General features: G+C 44.8%; 1 protein-coding gene across 1 annotated transcript in view; it reads left to right on the top strand.

Moving 5' to 3' along the window:
* DMC1 (DNA meiotic recombinase 1) overlaps positions 1-16,803 on the top strand; it is a 286,638-nt gene that overhangs the window by 73,043 nt on the left and 196,792 nt on the right. The window contains exon 4 of the mRNA XM_069737606.1: positions 1,066-1,118. Coding sequence (XP_069593707.1) covers positions 1,066-1,118 — 53 coding nt within the window. The remainder of the gene's footprint in view (positions 1-1,065; positions 1,119-16,803) is intronic.

The following is a 16,803-nucleotide window of genomic DNA, read 5'->3' as shown; positions in this document are numbered from 1 at the left end:
GAAGCAGAACGCCGGGGGACGCGACAGACACAGGAATGTAAGTATGTAGTGTTTTTTTTTTTTACATTTACACTGGTAACCAGGGTAAACATCGGGTTACTAAGCGCGGCCCTGCGCTTAGTAACCCGATGTTTACCCTGGTTACTTGGGGACTTCAGCATCGTTGGTCGCTGGAGAGCTGTCTGTGTGACAGCTCTCCAGCGACCACACAGCGACGCTGCAGCGATCGGCATCGTTGTCTAGATCGCTGCAGCATCGCTAAATGTGACGATACCTTTAGTGTCAGTCTCCTGTTGACAGCAGACAGCACCTATGGTTTCTGTGTTCCCCAATGAAGGTTACGAGAAAATATATTTTATGGTCAGTAGCCATAATCCTATTTTTGCTACATGCTTTTCTAAAGTACTGTACATAAAAACCCAAGTAAAAAATTCTGTACAGAATGTTAAAAAAATAAAAAATTTCATCAAAATTGGTACAACAACATTTGGATTTAACAGCGTTTTTTTTTTTTACAAGGACTTCAAAATGCTTTTAAATTGGTGTATGAAGGAGGGTTATATGGTGTTTTACCAAGCCGTTTAAGTGGTGTAATTTAGTTATGAAATTTTGTACCAGTGTTTCAATAGATTGTCTAGGTTGTATTGAAACTTTTTTTTGACAAATGCTTCATATCTTAAGAATGCAGCATATTGATATGACACCACTGACACTAAAATGCTGGAAAAATACTGTGTTTGTAGACGATTTCCTAATTTAATATCAACTCTCAACAAATATCTGGACATAAAAAGCAAGTTTGAGAAGTCATAAACAGTGAAGAAAATCATTGCTGAGTTTTCTTATGGGTGCTGCATTGCTCTATTTGATACCTGACCTGCAACTGCACAAGCCAATGTGCAGCCCCTGTTTTGTTGGGGCTGTGCTTTATTGCAGTTCCAAGTAAAGACCTGTAACTGCTATGGCTAGACTCAAAGCTCACTTTTTTTAAAATGTTTTTTTCTTTAAGTTTCATGTTACACAGTTTTGAGTACTGTCATTAGTAATCTGTATGTTTCCTTGCAGTAAGCTATTAGGAGGTGGTATCGAAAGCATGGCAATAACCGAGACATTTGGAGGTAAACATTTTCTTTTATCCAATAAACAAATAACTACTTAATTTTACTAAGTAAAAGTGATTCATATTTATCAATACCGTTCAGATAGTAGAAATTGCACCATTGTGTCCCATTTATCATATCACCGTGTTTCATGCTGTTTGATATATCTGGTATATTTTCAGACTGCCTAGTCTAAGTTTACACCACTGATTAGCTGGCTTACATTACAGCAGAATTTTGGCACAAAGTGTTGCATGTTAGACCATGTTCCATTTTGATGAAGCCATGCCCCGATTTAGAGAAGCCTCGCCTCATTGTCTGACAAGATACAGTACAGGCATGTGCAGATGAGCGTATTTTCAGTCCAAGTGTGATCCAACAAAAATAAGATTGCATTCGGATCAAAGTTAGTCTATGCGGTCATGTAGATGTCAGACTTTTGCTCGGAACGCGCCGGTCCGAGAAAAAAAATTGCTGCATGCCCAAGTACAATCTGATATTTGGATCACAGTCGGCTGAGCAAGTCAATCAGTCTGTGGAGAACATCAGACTGCACTCGGATGACATCTGAGTCCAGTAAAATTTCCACAGAGTGATTCGATGGAGAAGATGGAGACATTTTTTGATCAATCTTCTCATCCAAGAGAATCGAAGCACACTGTGATAACACTCTAATCAAACTCCGATCAGAGTACAATCGGTCCGTTCCTCTTGAATGAAAAAATCTATTGTTGTCTGAACTTGCCCTATGAGTCTAAATAACATAATATAGTGCCACAGACTAAATACACTAGCAGTCATGAAAGGCAGTTTTCTTTTCAGCGTAAAACATATTGCACAGCTAGGCTCTTATTTGCTGCCTGTGGTTCAGGCCATTTGAGTCTAATAGCAGGTTCCCTTTTTAGTAGGAATTTTTCATTTTTTAAATGAAATTTACAAAACTTGTTTTCATAGGGACAATTTCACTTTTAAATGGCCTATACATCAGAAACCCCTAAGAAGACCCTGCTATACAAACTGCACCACTCAAAATATTAAAGAAAGGTGTTAAGAAAATGTATTAAACCTTTGGGTGCTTCACATAAAAGAATACAAGGTGAAAGGAAAAACTTAAAACATTTATTTTTGTTTACTAAAATGTTTATTTAACCCCAAATTTTTAATTTTCACAAGAGTAACAGGACCCCACAATTTGCCAGATTTGGAGAGCCGTCAAGGTGCCAAACAGCAGAAACTCCATCAAGTGAGAGCATTATAGATACTACACCCCCTCAAGGAATTCATCTACGGGGTGATAAGGTGCCAAACCAGCAAAAACCCCATCATGTGAGAGCATTCTGGATACAAGACCCACTCAAGGAATTGATCTATGGGTGTGACAAACATCTGGAACCCACATGTGCTTCACAGAATTTTATAACATTGGACTGTGAAAATGAAAATTCACTTTTTTCCCACTAAAATGTTACTTTTGCCCCAAAATTGTTGTTTGTAAGAAGAGTAAAAGGAGAAAATGAACCCCCACAAAATTTGTTGTAAAATTTCTTTTGAGGGCAGCAATACCGCACATGTGTCCAGAAACGACTGTTTAGGTACATGGCAGGATTTGGAAGAGAAGGATAACTTTTTGACTTTTGGAGCACAAATTTGGCTGAAAAAGAGTGTTACCATGCCATGTGGAAGAGCTACTGTGGTGCTCAAACAGCAGAAACCCCCACAAGATACCCAATTTTGGAAACTACTCCATTCAAGGAATTTATCTAGTGGTGTAGTGAGCACTTTGAACCTGCAGGCAATTCAAGGTATTTTATATCATTGGACCTTGAAAATGAAAAATTCCAAATTTAGGGCTAAAATGAAGTTTTAGCACAAAATTTTTAATTTTCACAAGGAAAATTAGGATAGCACGGACCATATAATTTATGATCAATTTGTTCCGAAAGCGGGAATAACCCTTATGTGCTCAGAAAATACTGTTTTGGCATATGACATGACATAGATTTGGAGGTGCGCTATTTGTCTTTTGGAGTTAAATTTTTACTGCGTTAGATTGTGGACGTCATGTTGAAATTGCAAAACCTCTGAGGTGCCCAAACAGCAGAAATCCCTCCACAACTTACCCCATTTTGGATTCTTTATCCCTATGGGAATTCATGTAGGGGGTTTATTGAGCATTTTGACGCAACTGGAACTTCAAAAAATATTATAACATTGTGATGTATAGCTGAAAAGTTATGTATTTTTCCCCACTAAAATTCTTCTCTAGCCACAAATTTTTATGTTTCACATTGGTCAATAGAGAAGAATTGAATCCCAAATTTTAACTAATTTTCTCTTGAGTACGTCAATACTCCATATACAGGTCCTTCTCAAAAAATTAGCATATAGTGTTAAATTTCATTATTTACCATAATGTAATGATTACAATTAAACTTTCATATATTATAGATTCATTATCCACCAACTGAAATTTGTCAGGTCTTTTATTGTTTTAATACTGATGATTTTGGCATACAACTCCTGATAACCCAAAAAACCTGTCTCAATAAATTAGCATATTTCACCCATCCAATCAAATAAAAGTGTTTTTTAATAACAAACAAAAAAAACATCAAATAATAATGTTCAGTTATGCACTCAATACTTGGTCGGGAATCCTTTGGCAGAAATGACTGCTTCAATGCGGCGTGGCATGGAGGCAATCAGCCTGTGACACTGCTGAGATGTTATGGAGGCCCAGGATGCTTCAATAGCGGCCTTAAGCTCATCCAGAGTGTTGGGTCTTGCGTCTCTCAACTTTCTCTTCACAATATCCCACAGATTCTCTATGGGGTTCAGGTCAGGAGAGTTGGCAGGCCAATTGAGCACAGTAATACCATGGTCAGTAAACCATTTACCAGTGGTTTTGGCACTGTGAGCAGGTGCCAGGTCGTGCTGAAAAATGAAATCTTCATCTCCATAAAGCATTTCAGCCGATGGAAGCATGAAGTGCTCCAAAATCTCCTGATAGCTAGCTGCATTGACCCTGCCCTTGATGAAACACAGTGGACCAACACCAGCAGCTGACATGGCACCCCACACCATCACTGACTGTGGGTACTTGACACTGGACTTCAGGCATTTTGGCATTTCCTTCTCCCCAGTCTTCCTCCAGACTCTGGCACCTTGATTTCCGAATGACATGCAAAATTTTCTTTCATCAGAAAAAAGTACTTGGGACCACTTAGCAACAGTCCAGTGCTGCTTCTCTGTAGCCCAGGTCAGGCGCCTCTGCCGCTGTTTATGGTTCAAAAGTGGCTTTACCTGGGGAATGCGGCACCTGTAGCCCATTTCCTGCACACGCCTGTGCACGGTCGCTCTGGATGTTTCCACACCAGACTCAGTCCACTGCTTCCTCAGGTTCCCCAAGGTCTGGAATCGGTCCTTCTCCACAATCTTCCTCAGGGTCCGGTCTCTTCTCGTTGTACAGCGTTTTCTGCCACATTGTTTCCTTCCAACAGACTTACCATTGAGGTGCCTTGATACAGCACTCTGGGAACAGCCTATTTGTTGAGAAATTTCTTTATGGGTCTTACCCTCTTGCTTGAGGGTGTCAATGATGGCCTTCTTGACATCTGTCAGGTCGCTAGTCTTACCCATGATGGGGGTTTTGAGTAATGAACCAGGCAGGGAGTTTATAAAAGCCTCAGGTATCTTTTGCATGTGTTTAGAGTTAATTAGTTGATTCAGAAGATTAGGGTAATAGGTCGTTTAGAGAACCTTTTCTTGATATGCTAATTTATTGAGACAGGTTTTTTGGGTTATCAGGAGTTGTATGCCAAAATCATCAGTATTAAAACAATAAAAGACCTGACAAATTTCAGTTGGTGGATAATGAATCTATAATATATGAAAGTTTAATTGTAATCATTACATTATGGTAAATAATGAAATTTAACACTATATGCTAATTTTTTGAGAAGGACCTGTATGATCTGAAACTACTGTTTAGGCACACAAAAGGGCTCAGAAGGGAAGGTGTGCCATTTTGCAGTGCAGATTTTGCTTGAATGGTTTATGGTCACTGTGGAGAAACGGGGGTCAGTGGGTGCTCTCGTCCGCTGGCCCAGCTGTCTGCTTGTTGCTCGAGTCGAGCAGATTGGAATACTCAGGTACTCTGACAGAACAACGAGCCCAATGTAAGTCTATGGGAGAACCGAGTATTTTTACCGTGATCCCCCCCGGGGGTCCTTTTTAAGGTCTAAAAATGTCTGAAAATGATGGAAACACTGCTCAAATGATACAGGAACATCATGGGGATCGCCCCTGGAAGCTTTCCTGACTCATAGTTCACAGCTTTAAACAATTTGTTCTGAGATTCATGCCATTTTTCCCAGTGCCACCAAAAACACACTAAAACGAAACCAAAACGGATTTTGCTGGTAAATATGTTAAAATACATCCTTTGCAGGTTATTGACTTGCCTGTAAGGCCAAATTATTAACCCCAGAAAGAAAATTTCCTTCCCCGCTTAGGCTTATTTCAGAAGCAGCGTTTTTGAAGCGTTTTTCAACTTTAATATTACTTTCAACCACTACAAATGCGTTCACTGGTAAATGTCATTGTAACATTTAACAACACTAGCTGGCCATGTGGTGTGTGCCCAATTCCCAATTCATGCCCAATTCCCCAATGTGGGTTCCTTTTTTTGCGAAATAAAATAGTGCCATCACAGCCCCCATGCCAAAAATGCACCGTACAGAGTATGTTCACCCTGGTGATCTAGTGGCAGTTAAAGGACACATTGCAGGAGACAGAATTAAGAAGTAGGCCCAATGTAATGTCATGCCCAATTCCTCAATCTGGGGTCCTTTTTTTTACAAATTAAAATAGTGCCATCACAGCCCCCTTGCCCAAAATGCATCGGCCTATAACAGTACAGAGCACGTTCACCCTGGTCATCTAGTAGTTCTGGATGATGAGGATAAGGAGGAGGATAACAGCAAACAGACCAAATCTCGAAGTGTATACCCATGTGTGGTTGTGAAGAGGTACATGAGGATACACCTCCCCAAAAGAGAGAATGTATTTGAGGTTATGTGTAGCTATTTTCACTTGGTGGTGCACAGAAGTCTTTCCCAATCCTGCCCTTGTTCATTTTTATAAGAGTCAGCCTGTCAGCATTTTTAGCATTTGACAGGCGGATGCGCTTATCTGTTATGGGATCAGTTGTCTCAGGGCACTCGGCATGGTGGGAGGAAGGAGAATCTGGATGAGGATTATCCGGTCCACACTCACGGCTACTCAGTCTTGACCATGTGGAAGACCTGGTGGTGGTGGTGTCTAAGTGACTGGAAGCATTATCCTCTATCCAACCAACAACCGTTTCACACAGCTCTGGCTTCAATAGTGGTGTGCTGCGGTCCCCTAGAAACTGGGACAGGAAGGTCGAGCGAGAAGATGTGGGTCTTTGTTGTTGCCCACTTTCACCTTGGCCACGGCCTCGTCCTCTGCATACACCATCATCATCACGTCCACTTCCCCATCCCTTGCCCCTTGCCTTGCCCATTTTAAATGGACTACTGCACTATTTCAAATACTCAAGACAAATATATTTATTATGGAAACAGGAACACATGGGCTACTTGCACAGTGAACAAGTCTGTAAGAACATGTTCACACACCACCAAGAAACCTGAAGACACAAAAGAGAATGGTAAAACCAAAAACACTCAGTTTGAAAAAATGTTTGCAGTAATCCGCAAGTGCTAGTAAAAGATGTAAATAACAGGGTATTTGGTTGATACGTTTTTTGCAAAAAATGTATACTAAGCTGCTCTACCAATCTTCACGGTATACCCATATCAGAGCAGTCCTAACTAATGTATGCAATCCCTATCTGATGTATTTAAAAACCTGATCATCTGTAAATTACCTGTGTGAACAGGGTTCAGAGAGGAAAAATCCATGTGTGCATACAGGGCAGAACAGCTTTTGTGCAGCTAGCCCAAGAGGAGTGGTGGAACTCCCCAGTCTTGTAGACACAAGAGAACAATCATGGAAACAGGAACACATGGGCTACTTGCACAGTGAACAAGTCTGTAAGAACATGTTCACACACCACCAAGAAACCTGAAGACACAAAAGAGAATGGTAAAACCAAAAACACTCAGTTTGAAAAAATGTTTGCAGTAATCCGCAAGTGCTAGTAAAAGATGTAAATAACAGGGTATTTGGTTGATACGTTTTTTTGCAAAAAATGTATACTAAGCTGCTCTACCAATCTTCACGGTATACCCATATCAGAGCAGTCCTAACTAATGTATGCAATCCCTATCTGATGTATTTAAAAACCTGATCATCTGTAAATTACCTGTGTGAACAGGGTTCAGAGAGGAAAAATCCATGTGTGCATACAGGGCAGAACAGCTTTTGTGCAGCTAGCCCAAGAGGAGTGGTGGAACTCCCCAGTCTTGTAGACACAAGAGAACAATCATGGAAACAGGAACACATGGGCTACTTGCACAGTGAACAAGTCTGTAAGAACATGTTCACACACCACCAAGAAACCTGAAGACACAAAAGAGAATGGTAAAACCAAAAACACTCAGTTTGAAAAAATGTTTGCAGTAATCCGCAAGTGCTAGTAAAAGATGTAAATAACAGGGTATTTGGTTGATACGTTTTTTGCAAAAAATGTATACTAAGCTGCTCTACCAATCTTCACGGTATACCCATATCGGAGCAGTCCTAACTAATGTATGCAATCCCTATCTGATGTATTTAAAAACCTGATCATCTGTAAATTACCTGTGTGAACAGGGTTCAGAGAGGAAAAATCCATGTGTGCATACAGGGCAGAACAGCTTTTGTGCAGCTAGCCCAAGAGGAGTGGTGGAACTCCCCAGTCTTGTAGACACAAGAGAACAATCATGGAAACAGGAACACATGGGCTACTTGCACAGTGAACAAGTCTGTAAGAACATGTTCACACACCACCAAGAAACCTGAAGACACAAAAGAGAATGGTAAAACCAAAAACACTCCTCTTGGGCTAGCTGCACAAAAGCTGTTCTGCCCTGTATGCACACATGGATTTTTCCTCTCTGAACCCTGTTCACACAGGTAATTTACAGATGATCAGGTTTTTAAATACATCAGATAGGGATTGCATACATTAGTTAGGACTGCTCTGATATGGGTATACCGTGAAGATTGGTAGAGCAGCTTAGTATACATTTTTTGCAAAAAACGTATCAACCAAATACCCTGTTATTTACATCTTTTACTAGCACTTGCGGATTACTGCAAACATTTTTTCAAACTGAGTGTTTTTGGTTTTACCATTCTCTTTTGTGTCTTCAAATATATTTATTAGTAGCGAAATAATATCTGATCAGTATGCCTGCAAACCTACGATTTTTCAAACCCAAACACCAGGCAGGCCTCAGCCTGACATAACAAACTGTATCCAATTTTTGGGGGCTTTTTTGTGAAGTTAATTTATGCAAAATAGTGCTGTATGTGTTAGGGGTCGAGTTCCCGCCTCTGCACAGGGGGAATCTCGGGCCATCTCCGCTGCGGTCTCCCATTCCTCTCCTGCCGCAGTTGAGCCTGCTCAGCGGAGACATCGGTCCAAGCGTCTTGCTCAGTCCCACTCTGTACAAAGAGTTACTGCTGCCTTTCCTGCTTCTGCCATTGAAGTCAGTGCTGGGCAGCGGCGAGCAGATGCTTCTGCGACTAAGTCCTGCTTTTCTCATTCTGAGCATGCCCTGAGTAAGATCTCTCAGTGGAGATCGAGGGTCACATGGTAGGAAGGTCCTATAGCTGCTAGGACTAACTCCTGCTTTTCACACACTGAGCATGCCCAGGGTAAGATCTCTCAGTGGAGATCTAGGGTCACATGCTCAGGTATGGCAGTCTCTCATTGGTCCTTCTAGGAAGGTCTTTTACTTGCTGCAGCTATATAAGGCTCGCATGGCCGCACGGCCATGCGCTAGTATCAATGCATGACATGAGTTTTGCGCCAGTGTGGTCACGCTTGTGTGTATTCAGGGACCCGGCTGAAATAAGCCACTAGAATACCGGCACCTCCGGTGAGGAGATTGTGTGTTTGGTTACAGGGCCCCGGCTGAAATAAGCCACTAGAATACCGGCTCCTCCGGTGAGGAGATTGTATGTTTGCCTCCTGGACTGCGTGACCACAAGCTGCTATCTGCTCAGCAGTTACTGTGTATTCCTGTGGAGTTTAACAGGACACAGTCCTTTCCTTATAGCGACTCTGTGAAGCAACAGAGTTCGCTTCTACCGCCATATTGTGCCGCTGTTTGCCAGCAGCAGGTTCTTTTCCTGCACGGTGGACCCCGGGCTGCGAACGCACCAAATAACATCTCTATATTTACTCGGTGCATTCCGCCAGCCCTAACAGTATACTAGCGCCAGGGTCTGGCTGGTAAATGGCGGACGATCAGCGTTTACAGCGGTACATCCAGCAGCTGGCGGGTAGGTTGACGGCTCTCGAGCGCACAACCTCAGCTGTGGATGTTACCGCAGTCGCTGTTCAGGCTGCAAGTGTAGCTGCAGCCAGTTTGTCCTCTGCCACCCCTGCTCCGACTTTATCCCGTCTCCCGCTTCCAGACAAGTTTGCTGGTGACAGTAAGCTATGTCGGGGATTCGTGAGTCAGTGCTCTATACATCTTGAGCTTCTGGCTGCACGTTTTCCTACGGAACGGGCGAAAGTGGGATTTATTTTATCCCTTTTGTCGGGCAGGGCGTTGGAGTGGGCAACGCCGCTATGGGAGCGCAATGATCGTGTGGCGCAGAGTGCTCCTCTCTTCCTGGACGCTCTGAAACAGGTCTTTTTGGGACCTCGTGTCACCCACGATACCGCGCTCCAATTGTTGGCAACAACACAGGGTTCGTCCATGGTCAGCCAGTTCGCCGTGCAATTCCGGACTCTGGTCTCTGAGCTGGAATGGCCGGATAAAGTCCTTATTCCGGTGTTCTGGAGAGGACTGGCAGACCATGTGAAGGACGCCTTGGCCACCAGGGAGATTCCCGCCACACTGGAGGAGCTTATTTCTATATCTACCCGCATCGACCTCCGTTTTAACGAGCGGAGGTTGGAGCGGGCCCAGTGTAGGCAGAGGTTTCGGCTGGCTCCCACCTTCGCCAGACCTCTGGAATCTTCCGTTCAGGGGTCCGACTCCCATGAGGCCATGGAGGTTTCTCGAGCGGGACCTAAGTCTCGGACCGCTCGAGTACCCGTGGTTTGCAGAAATTGCCAACAAGAAGGACATTATGCCAATAAATGTCCACGGCGGTCGAGTAAACGATCGCGTCTAGTAACCCTTGGAGGAGGTTCACTAGACACAGCGGCATTTTCCTCCAAGCTGTCCTTCAAAGGGACAATCATATTAGGCTCTTACTCTCTAACAGTCGAGCTTTGTGTGGATTCTGGAGCTGAGGGGAATTTCATCTCCTCAGCTTTTGCTCTGCGCCATGCAATACCTCTGGTGATGCTCGCCAAACCGGTGACTGTTAGGGTAGTGAATGGGTCGACACTTCCATCTCAGATCACACACCAGACTGTTCCTTTCACGTTAGCTATGTCCCCATCCCACCAGGAGATAATTTCCCTTCTTGTCCTTCCCGAGGGAATGGATGAGATTCTGCTGGGAATACCCTGGCTCCGTTTCCACTCCCCACATATTGAGTGGTCCTCTGGGAGGATATTGGCTTGGAGTGAATCCTGTAAGGGCAGATGTGTGAAAGAGTGCGTTCAGGTTTCCACCACTGAGATACCCGCAAATCTCTCTTCTCTTCCCAAATACTATTGGTCCTATGCAGACGTCTTCTCCAAAAAGGCTGCGGAGACCCTTCCGCCTCACCGCCCCTATGACTGTCCTATAGATCTCTTGCCTGGAGCAGAACCTCCTCGGGGACGTGTCTATCCCCTCTCTCTTCCGGAAACGGAGGCCATGTCCCAATACATCCAGGAGAATTTGGCAAGAGGGTTCATTAGGAAGTCAGTGTCACCAGCAGGGGCAGGGTTCTTCTTCGTGCAGAAGAAGAATGGAGAATTACGTCCTTGCATAGATTACAGGGGTCTTAACGCCATCACCGTTAAGAATAAGTACCCACTGCCCCTGATTTCTGAGCTTTTTGATAGGCTAAGGGGAGCTAAGGTATTTACCAAATTAGATCTGCGGGGTGCTTATAACCTGATTCGCATCCGTGAGGGGGACGAATGGAAGACGGCATTTAACACCAGAGATGGGCACTATGAGTATCTGGTGATGCCCTTTGGGCTCTGTAATGCCCCAGCCGTTTTCCAAGACTTTGTCAATGACATCTTCCGGGATATGCTTTCCACCTCGGTCGTAGTCTATCTGGATGATATTCTCATCTTTTCTCCAGATATTGACTCCCACCGGAGAGATGTTGGCAGAGTCTTCGACCTCTTACGGGCAAATTCTCTCTATGCAAAGTTGGAGAAGTGTATGTTTGAGCAGGAGTCTTTACCTTTCCTGGGCTATATCATCTCCGCCCAGGGATTGGCTATGGATCCTGCCAAACTACAGGCTGTGATGGACTGGCAAGAACCCCATTCTCTTAAAGCGGTGCAGCGCTTTATGGGGTTCATTAATTATTACCGCCAGTTCATTCCCCACTTCTCAACTTTGGTAGCTCCCTTGGTAGCCCTCACCAAGAAGGGAGCAAATCCAAAATTGTGGTCAGAAGAGGTCTCCAGGGCCTTTTCTTCTATTAAGTCCCGTTTTGCTAGCGCTCCCATCCTACATCGTCCCGATGTTGATAAGCCATTCATAATGGAGGTGGATGCCTCATCCGTTGGTGCAGGAGCAGTCCTCTTCCAAAAGGATGCTCAAGGTCGGAAGCATCCTTGCTTCTTCTACTCCAAGACCTTCACACCAGCGGAGAGGAATTATTCCATCGGGGACAGGGAGTTGCTAGCGATGAAGTTGGCTTTCTCAGAGTGGAGACATCTCTTGGAGGGGGCTCGCTTTCCCTTTCAAGTCTTCACGGACCACAAAAATTTGTTATATTTGCAAACAGCCCAGCGGCTAAATTCTCGCCAGACCAGATGGTCCTTGTTCTTCTCCCGGTTCCACTTCACCCTCCATTATCTCGCTGGGGAGAAGAACATTCGTGCTGACGCCCTCTCTCGCTCTGTTGTGTCATCTGAGGAGGAGGAAGGGGAGCCTCGGCTTATTGTCCCCTCTGAGAGCCTGAGAACCATAGCTCCGGTTTCGCTAGATTCTGTGCCTCCGGGCAAGACTTTTGTACCCATTAATTTGCGACCGGAGGTTCTCTCTTGGGCTCATTCGTCCAGGGTGGGTGGACACTTTGGGACAAAAAGGACATCTGAGCTACTGGCGAGGTCGTACTGGTGGCCACATATGGTTCGTGATGTCAGAGATTACATTCAGGCATGTGTCTCCTGTGCCAAAAATAAATCTCCTCGACAACGGCCAGCAGGGTTACTCTATCCCTTGCCGGTGGCAGACAGGCCTTGAGAGATGGTCGGGATGGACTTTGTGGTGGGTTTGCCCAAGTCTCGTGGCTGTACCATCATTTGGGTTGTCACCGATCATTTTTCTAAAATGGTGCATTTGGTCCCGCTTCCACGGTTACCTTCTGCACGGGCCTTGGCAGCGTTGTTCATAAAACACATCTTCCGCCTACACGGTATGCCGGACAAAATTGTCAGTGACCGGGGTCCCCAGTTTGCGTCTCGGTTCTGGAGAGAGCTTTGTCGTCTTCTCAGCATTGAGTTAAATCTCTCTTCTGCATATCATCCCGAGATGAATGGGTTGGTAGAGAGGGCCAACCAGACCTTGGTCACATATCTGCGACATTTTGTCTCAGCCAGGCAGGATGACTGGGCATCCTTGCTATCTTGGGCAGAGTTTGCGCTGAACAACGCCGTGGTCGACTCCACTGGACAAACCCCATTTCTCCTTAACTGTGGTCAGCATCCGCGGGTACCTGTGCCTATGCCCGTGTCTTCCGCCGACTCCAGGGTGGCAGACTGGGCTGTGGAGGCACGGGATATTTGGGACCGCACTCAGGATGCCATTCGGGCCTCCAAGGAGAGAATGAGGTCCTCCGCCGATGCACATCGGCGCCCCGCTCCGACCTTTGCTCCTGGCGACTTGGTGTGGCTCTCCGCCCGTAACATCAGGCTGCGAGTGGATTCCACTAAGTTTGCACCTCGCTACTTGGGTCCTTTTAAGGTCCTCGAACAGGTTAATCCTGTGGTCTATTGTTTAGCCCTTCCGCCACGCCTGGGAATCACCGACACCTTTCATGTGTCCCTCTTGAAACCCATATACATGTCCCGGTTTTCCGAGTCATCTGCTGGGACATCGGGTTCGTCTACGGACGATTACGAGGTGAATGCTATTTTGGGGTGCAAGGTGGTACGTGGTAAAAAATTTTATTTGGTGGACTGGAAGGGTTATGGTCCTGAGGACAGGTCCTGGGAGCCTGCTGAGCACATTCAGGCTCCGCAGCTCATTGCTGCCTTTGAGCGTAGCGAGGTCCAAGGAGGGGGGGGCCCTAGGAGGGGGGGTAATGTTAGGGGTCGAGTTTCCGCCTCTGCACAGGGGGAATCTCGGGCCATCTCCGCTGCGGTCTCCCATTCCTCTCCTGCCGCAGTTGAGCCTGCTCAGCGGAGACGTCGGTCCAAGCGTCTTGCTCAGTCCCACTCTGTACAAAGAGTTACTGCTGCCTTTCCTGCTTCTGCCATTGAAGTCAGTGCTGGGCAGCGGCGAGCAGATGCTTCTGCGACTAAGTCCTGCTTTTCTCATTCTGAGCATGCCCTGAGTAAGATCTCTCAGTGGAGATCGAGGGTCACATGGTAGGAAGGTCCTATAGCTGCTAGGACTAACTCCTGCTTTTCACACACTGAGCATGCCCAGGGTAAGATCTCTCAGTGGAGATCTAGGGTCACATGCTCAGGTATGGCAGTCTCTCATTGGTCCTTCTAGGAAGGTCTTTTACTTGCTGCAGCTATATAAGGCTCGCATGGCAGCACGGCCATGCGCTAGTATCAATGCATGACATGAGTTTTGCGCCAGTGTGGTCACGCTTGTGTGTATTCAGGGACCCGGCTGAAATAAGCCACTAGAATACCGGCACCTCCGGTGAGGAGATTGTATGTTTGCCTCCTGGACTGCGTGACCACAAGCTGCTATCTGCTCAGCAGTTACTGTGTATTCCTGTGGAGTTTAACAGGACACAGTCCTTTCCTTATAGCGACTCTGTGAAGCAACAGAGTTCGCTTCTACCGCCATATTGTGCCGCTGTTTGCCAACAGCAGGTTCTTTTCCTGCACGGTGGACCCCGGGCTGCGAACGCACCAAATAACATCTCTATATTTACTCGGTGCATTCCGCCAGCCCTAACAGTATGTAAGTAGAGTAACAGACAGCAAAAAAAGGGGTACACCGGCCTACAATGCCCAAACTTGGAGCACGCAGATATATGAGGGCTGTCAGAGAAATACCACACTGGCAAATATGTGGCCTTTTTATATTTTTTATGCTAAATAGTGCTGTATATAATTAGAGTAACAGACAACAAAAAAAGTGGTACTCCGGCCTACAATGACCAAACTTACACTGAAGGCATCAAAAGTATGAATTAACACATGTGGAATTATATACTTAACAAAAAAGTGTGAAACAACTGAAATTATGTCTTATATTCTAGGTTCTTCAAAGTAGCCACCTTTTGCTTTGATGACTGCTTTGCACACTCTTGGCATTCTCTTGATGAGCTTCAAGAGGTAGTCACCGAGAATGGTTTTCACTTCACAGGTGTGCACGGTCAGGTTTAATAAGTGAGATTTCTTGCCATATAAATGGGGTTGGGACCATCAGTTGTGTTGTGCAGAAGTCTGGTGGATACACAGCTGATAGTTTTACTGAATAGACTGCTAGAATTTGTATTATGGCAAGAAAAAAAGCAGCTAAGTAAAGAAAAACAAGTGGCCATCATTACTTTATGAAATGAAGGTCAATCAGTCCGAAAAATTGAGAAAACTTTGAAAATATCCCCAAGTGCAGTGGCAAAAACCATCAAGCGCAACAAGGAAACTGGCTCACATGAGGACCGCCCCAGGAAAGGAAGACCAAGAGTCACCTCTGCTTCTGAGGATAAGTTTCTCCGAGTCACCAGCCTCAGAAATCGCAGGCTAACAGCAGCTCAAATTAGACACCAGGTCAATGCCACACAGAGTTCTAGCAGCAGACACAGCTCTACAACAACTGTTAAAACAACAGCTTCATGGGAAGCATACCCATATAATTAGTAAAAGGAGATCTCATGTAATCAAAATCCTATACATGGGCCATAGCGGATAAGATAATGGGATAATCGCTACTACTAAACTGACGACCACATAGAAAACTACGATCAAAAAACACCCAACATCGTATTTAGAAAAATTACAAAAAACTTTATTCAGTATAAAACAGGACATTTGGCAAAGCCGGGGGGGGGGAGGGGGGGAGAAAAGTCGGACTCAGGCCACAATGTGCACAAGGAAACGGCAGGGGTACACACATGAGGGCTAACTGTATTGTAACAAGCAATATCACGGTCCCAAAAATGAGACTCAAACAGAGTCTTAATACTAGTTTAAGAATAATGTAACATACTACAACTAGCCATGCAGAGCAAGATATACAATATCAGATCATGTATCTATAAATGCCATGATACGGCTAATATTCAATTATGTATAGTTACCTGAGCAGGCAAGGAAGAGCGTTCACCCACAGCGTGTACCCACCCCAACGCACGTTTTGGCTAAGGAAAGGGTGAATCAAACACTCGAAAACCCCGCCCCTATGGCTGAAGATTGTTCCCTCCAAATTCAGGTGACAGAGTCCCTTTAAGTATATAATTCCACGTGTTTTAATTCATAGTTTTGATGCCTTCAATGTGAATGTACAATTTCCATAGTCATGAAAATACAGAAAAATCTTTAAATGAGAAGGTGTGTCCAAATTTTTGGTCTGTACTGTACACTAGCTCTAAAAACCACGATTCTGACCCTATCTCGGCAGCAGCTCTCCCTACTCTTGTTGAATCCGGCGCCAGGTCTCTTATATTCGGGATGATGCTGTGCGGCCAAGCCAATCACTGCACGACCACAACAAAGATGGCTGCGGCGTTTCATGGCCTGGCAGACAATCCCTGCATCGTGATTGGGTCTGTAAAGTCAACCAAAAATGCTGGGTGGAGATACCAGTTACCGCCGAATAATCCCGGAAATGCTCGGTGCTCGCCGAGTACACCGAGCATAGTCATACTCGGGCGAGTAACGAGTAGTGGCGAGCACGTTCGCTTATCACTACTTATAAGTCAATATCCAATCCAGGCTCACACAAACAAAAGTCTGTTTTCTTGACCAACCAGAAATCAACACTTAAATCCAAAAGCCAACATACAGATCAAAAGTCTATTCTTCTTGGTTTGCTAAACATGGTTGTCTGGGTGATTAAGATATCATCTGGTTTCTTCACAGTCACCATGTGACATTGACACAAACACTGAGGTACAGAGAAGCAGAAATTCCCCCTGCTTCTCCAAAAATGACCTAATTTTACAAAATTACACCCCTCAATAAATTAGTTCAGGTGTGTAGTTAGCATGTTGACACCACATGTCTCATAGATTTTTATACCATTCA

This window comes from Ranitomeya imitator, chromosome 8 (assembly GCF_032444005.1).
Source record: "Ranitomeya imitator isolate aRanImi1 chromosome 8, aRanImi1.pri, whole genome shotgun sequence".
Lineage (NCBI taxonomy): Eukaryota > Metazoa > Chordata > Amphibia > Anura > Dendrobatidae > Ranitomeya > Ranitomeya imitator.
The sequence above is the reverse complement of the archived record's forward strand: the minus strand, read 5'-3'. Positions and strand labels throughout refer to the sequence as shown.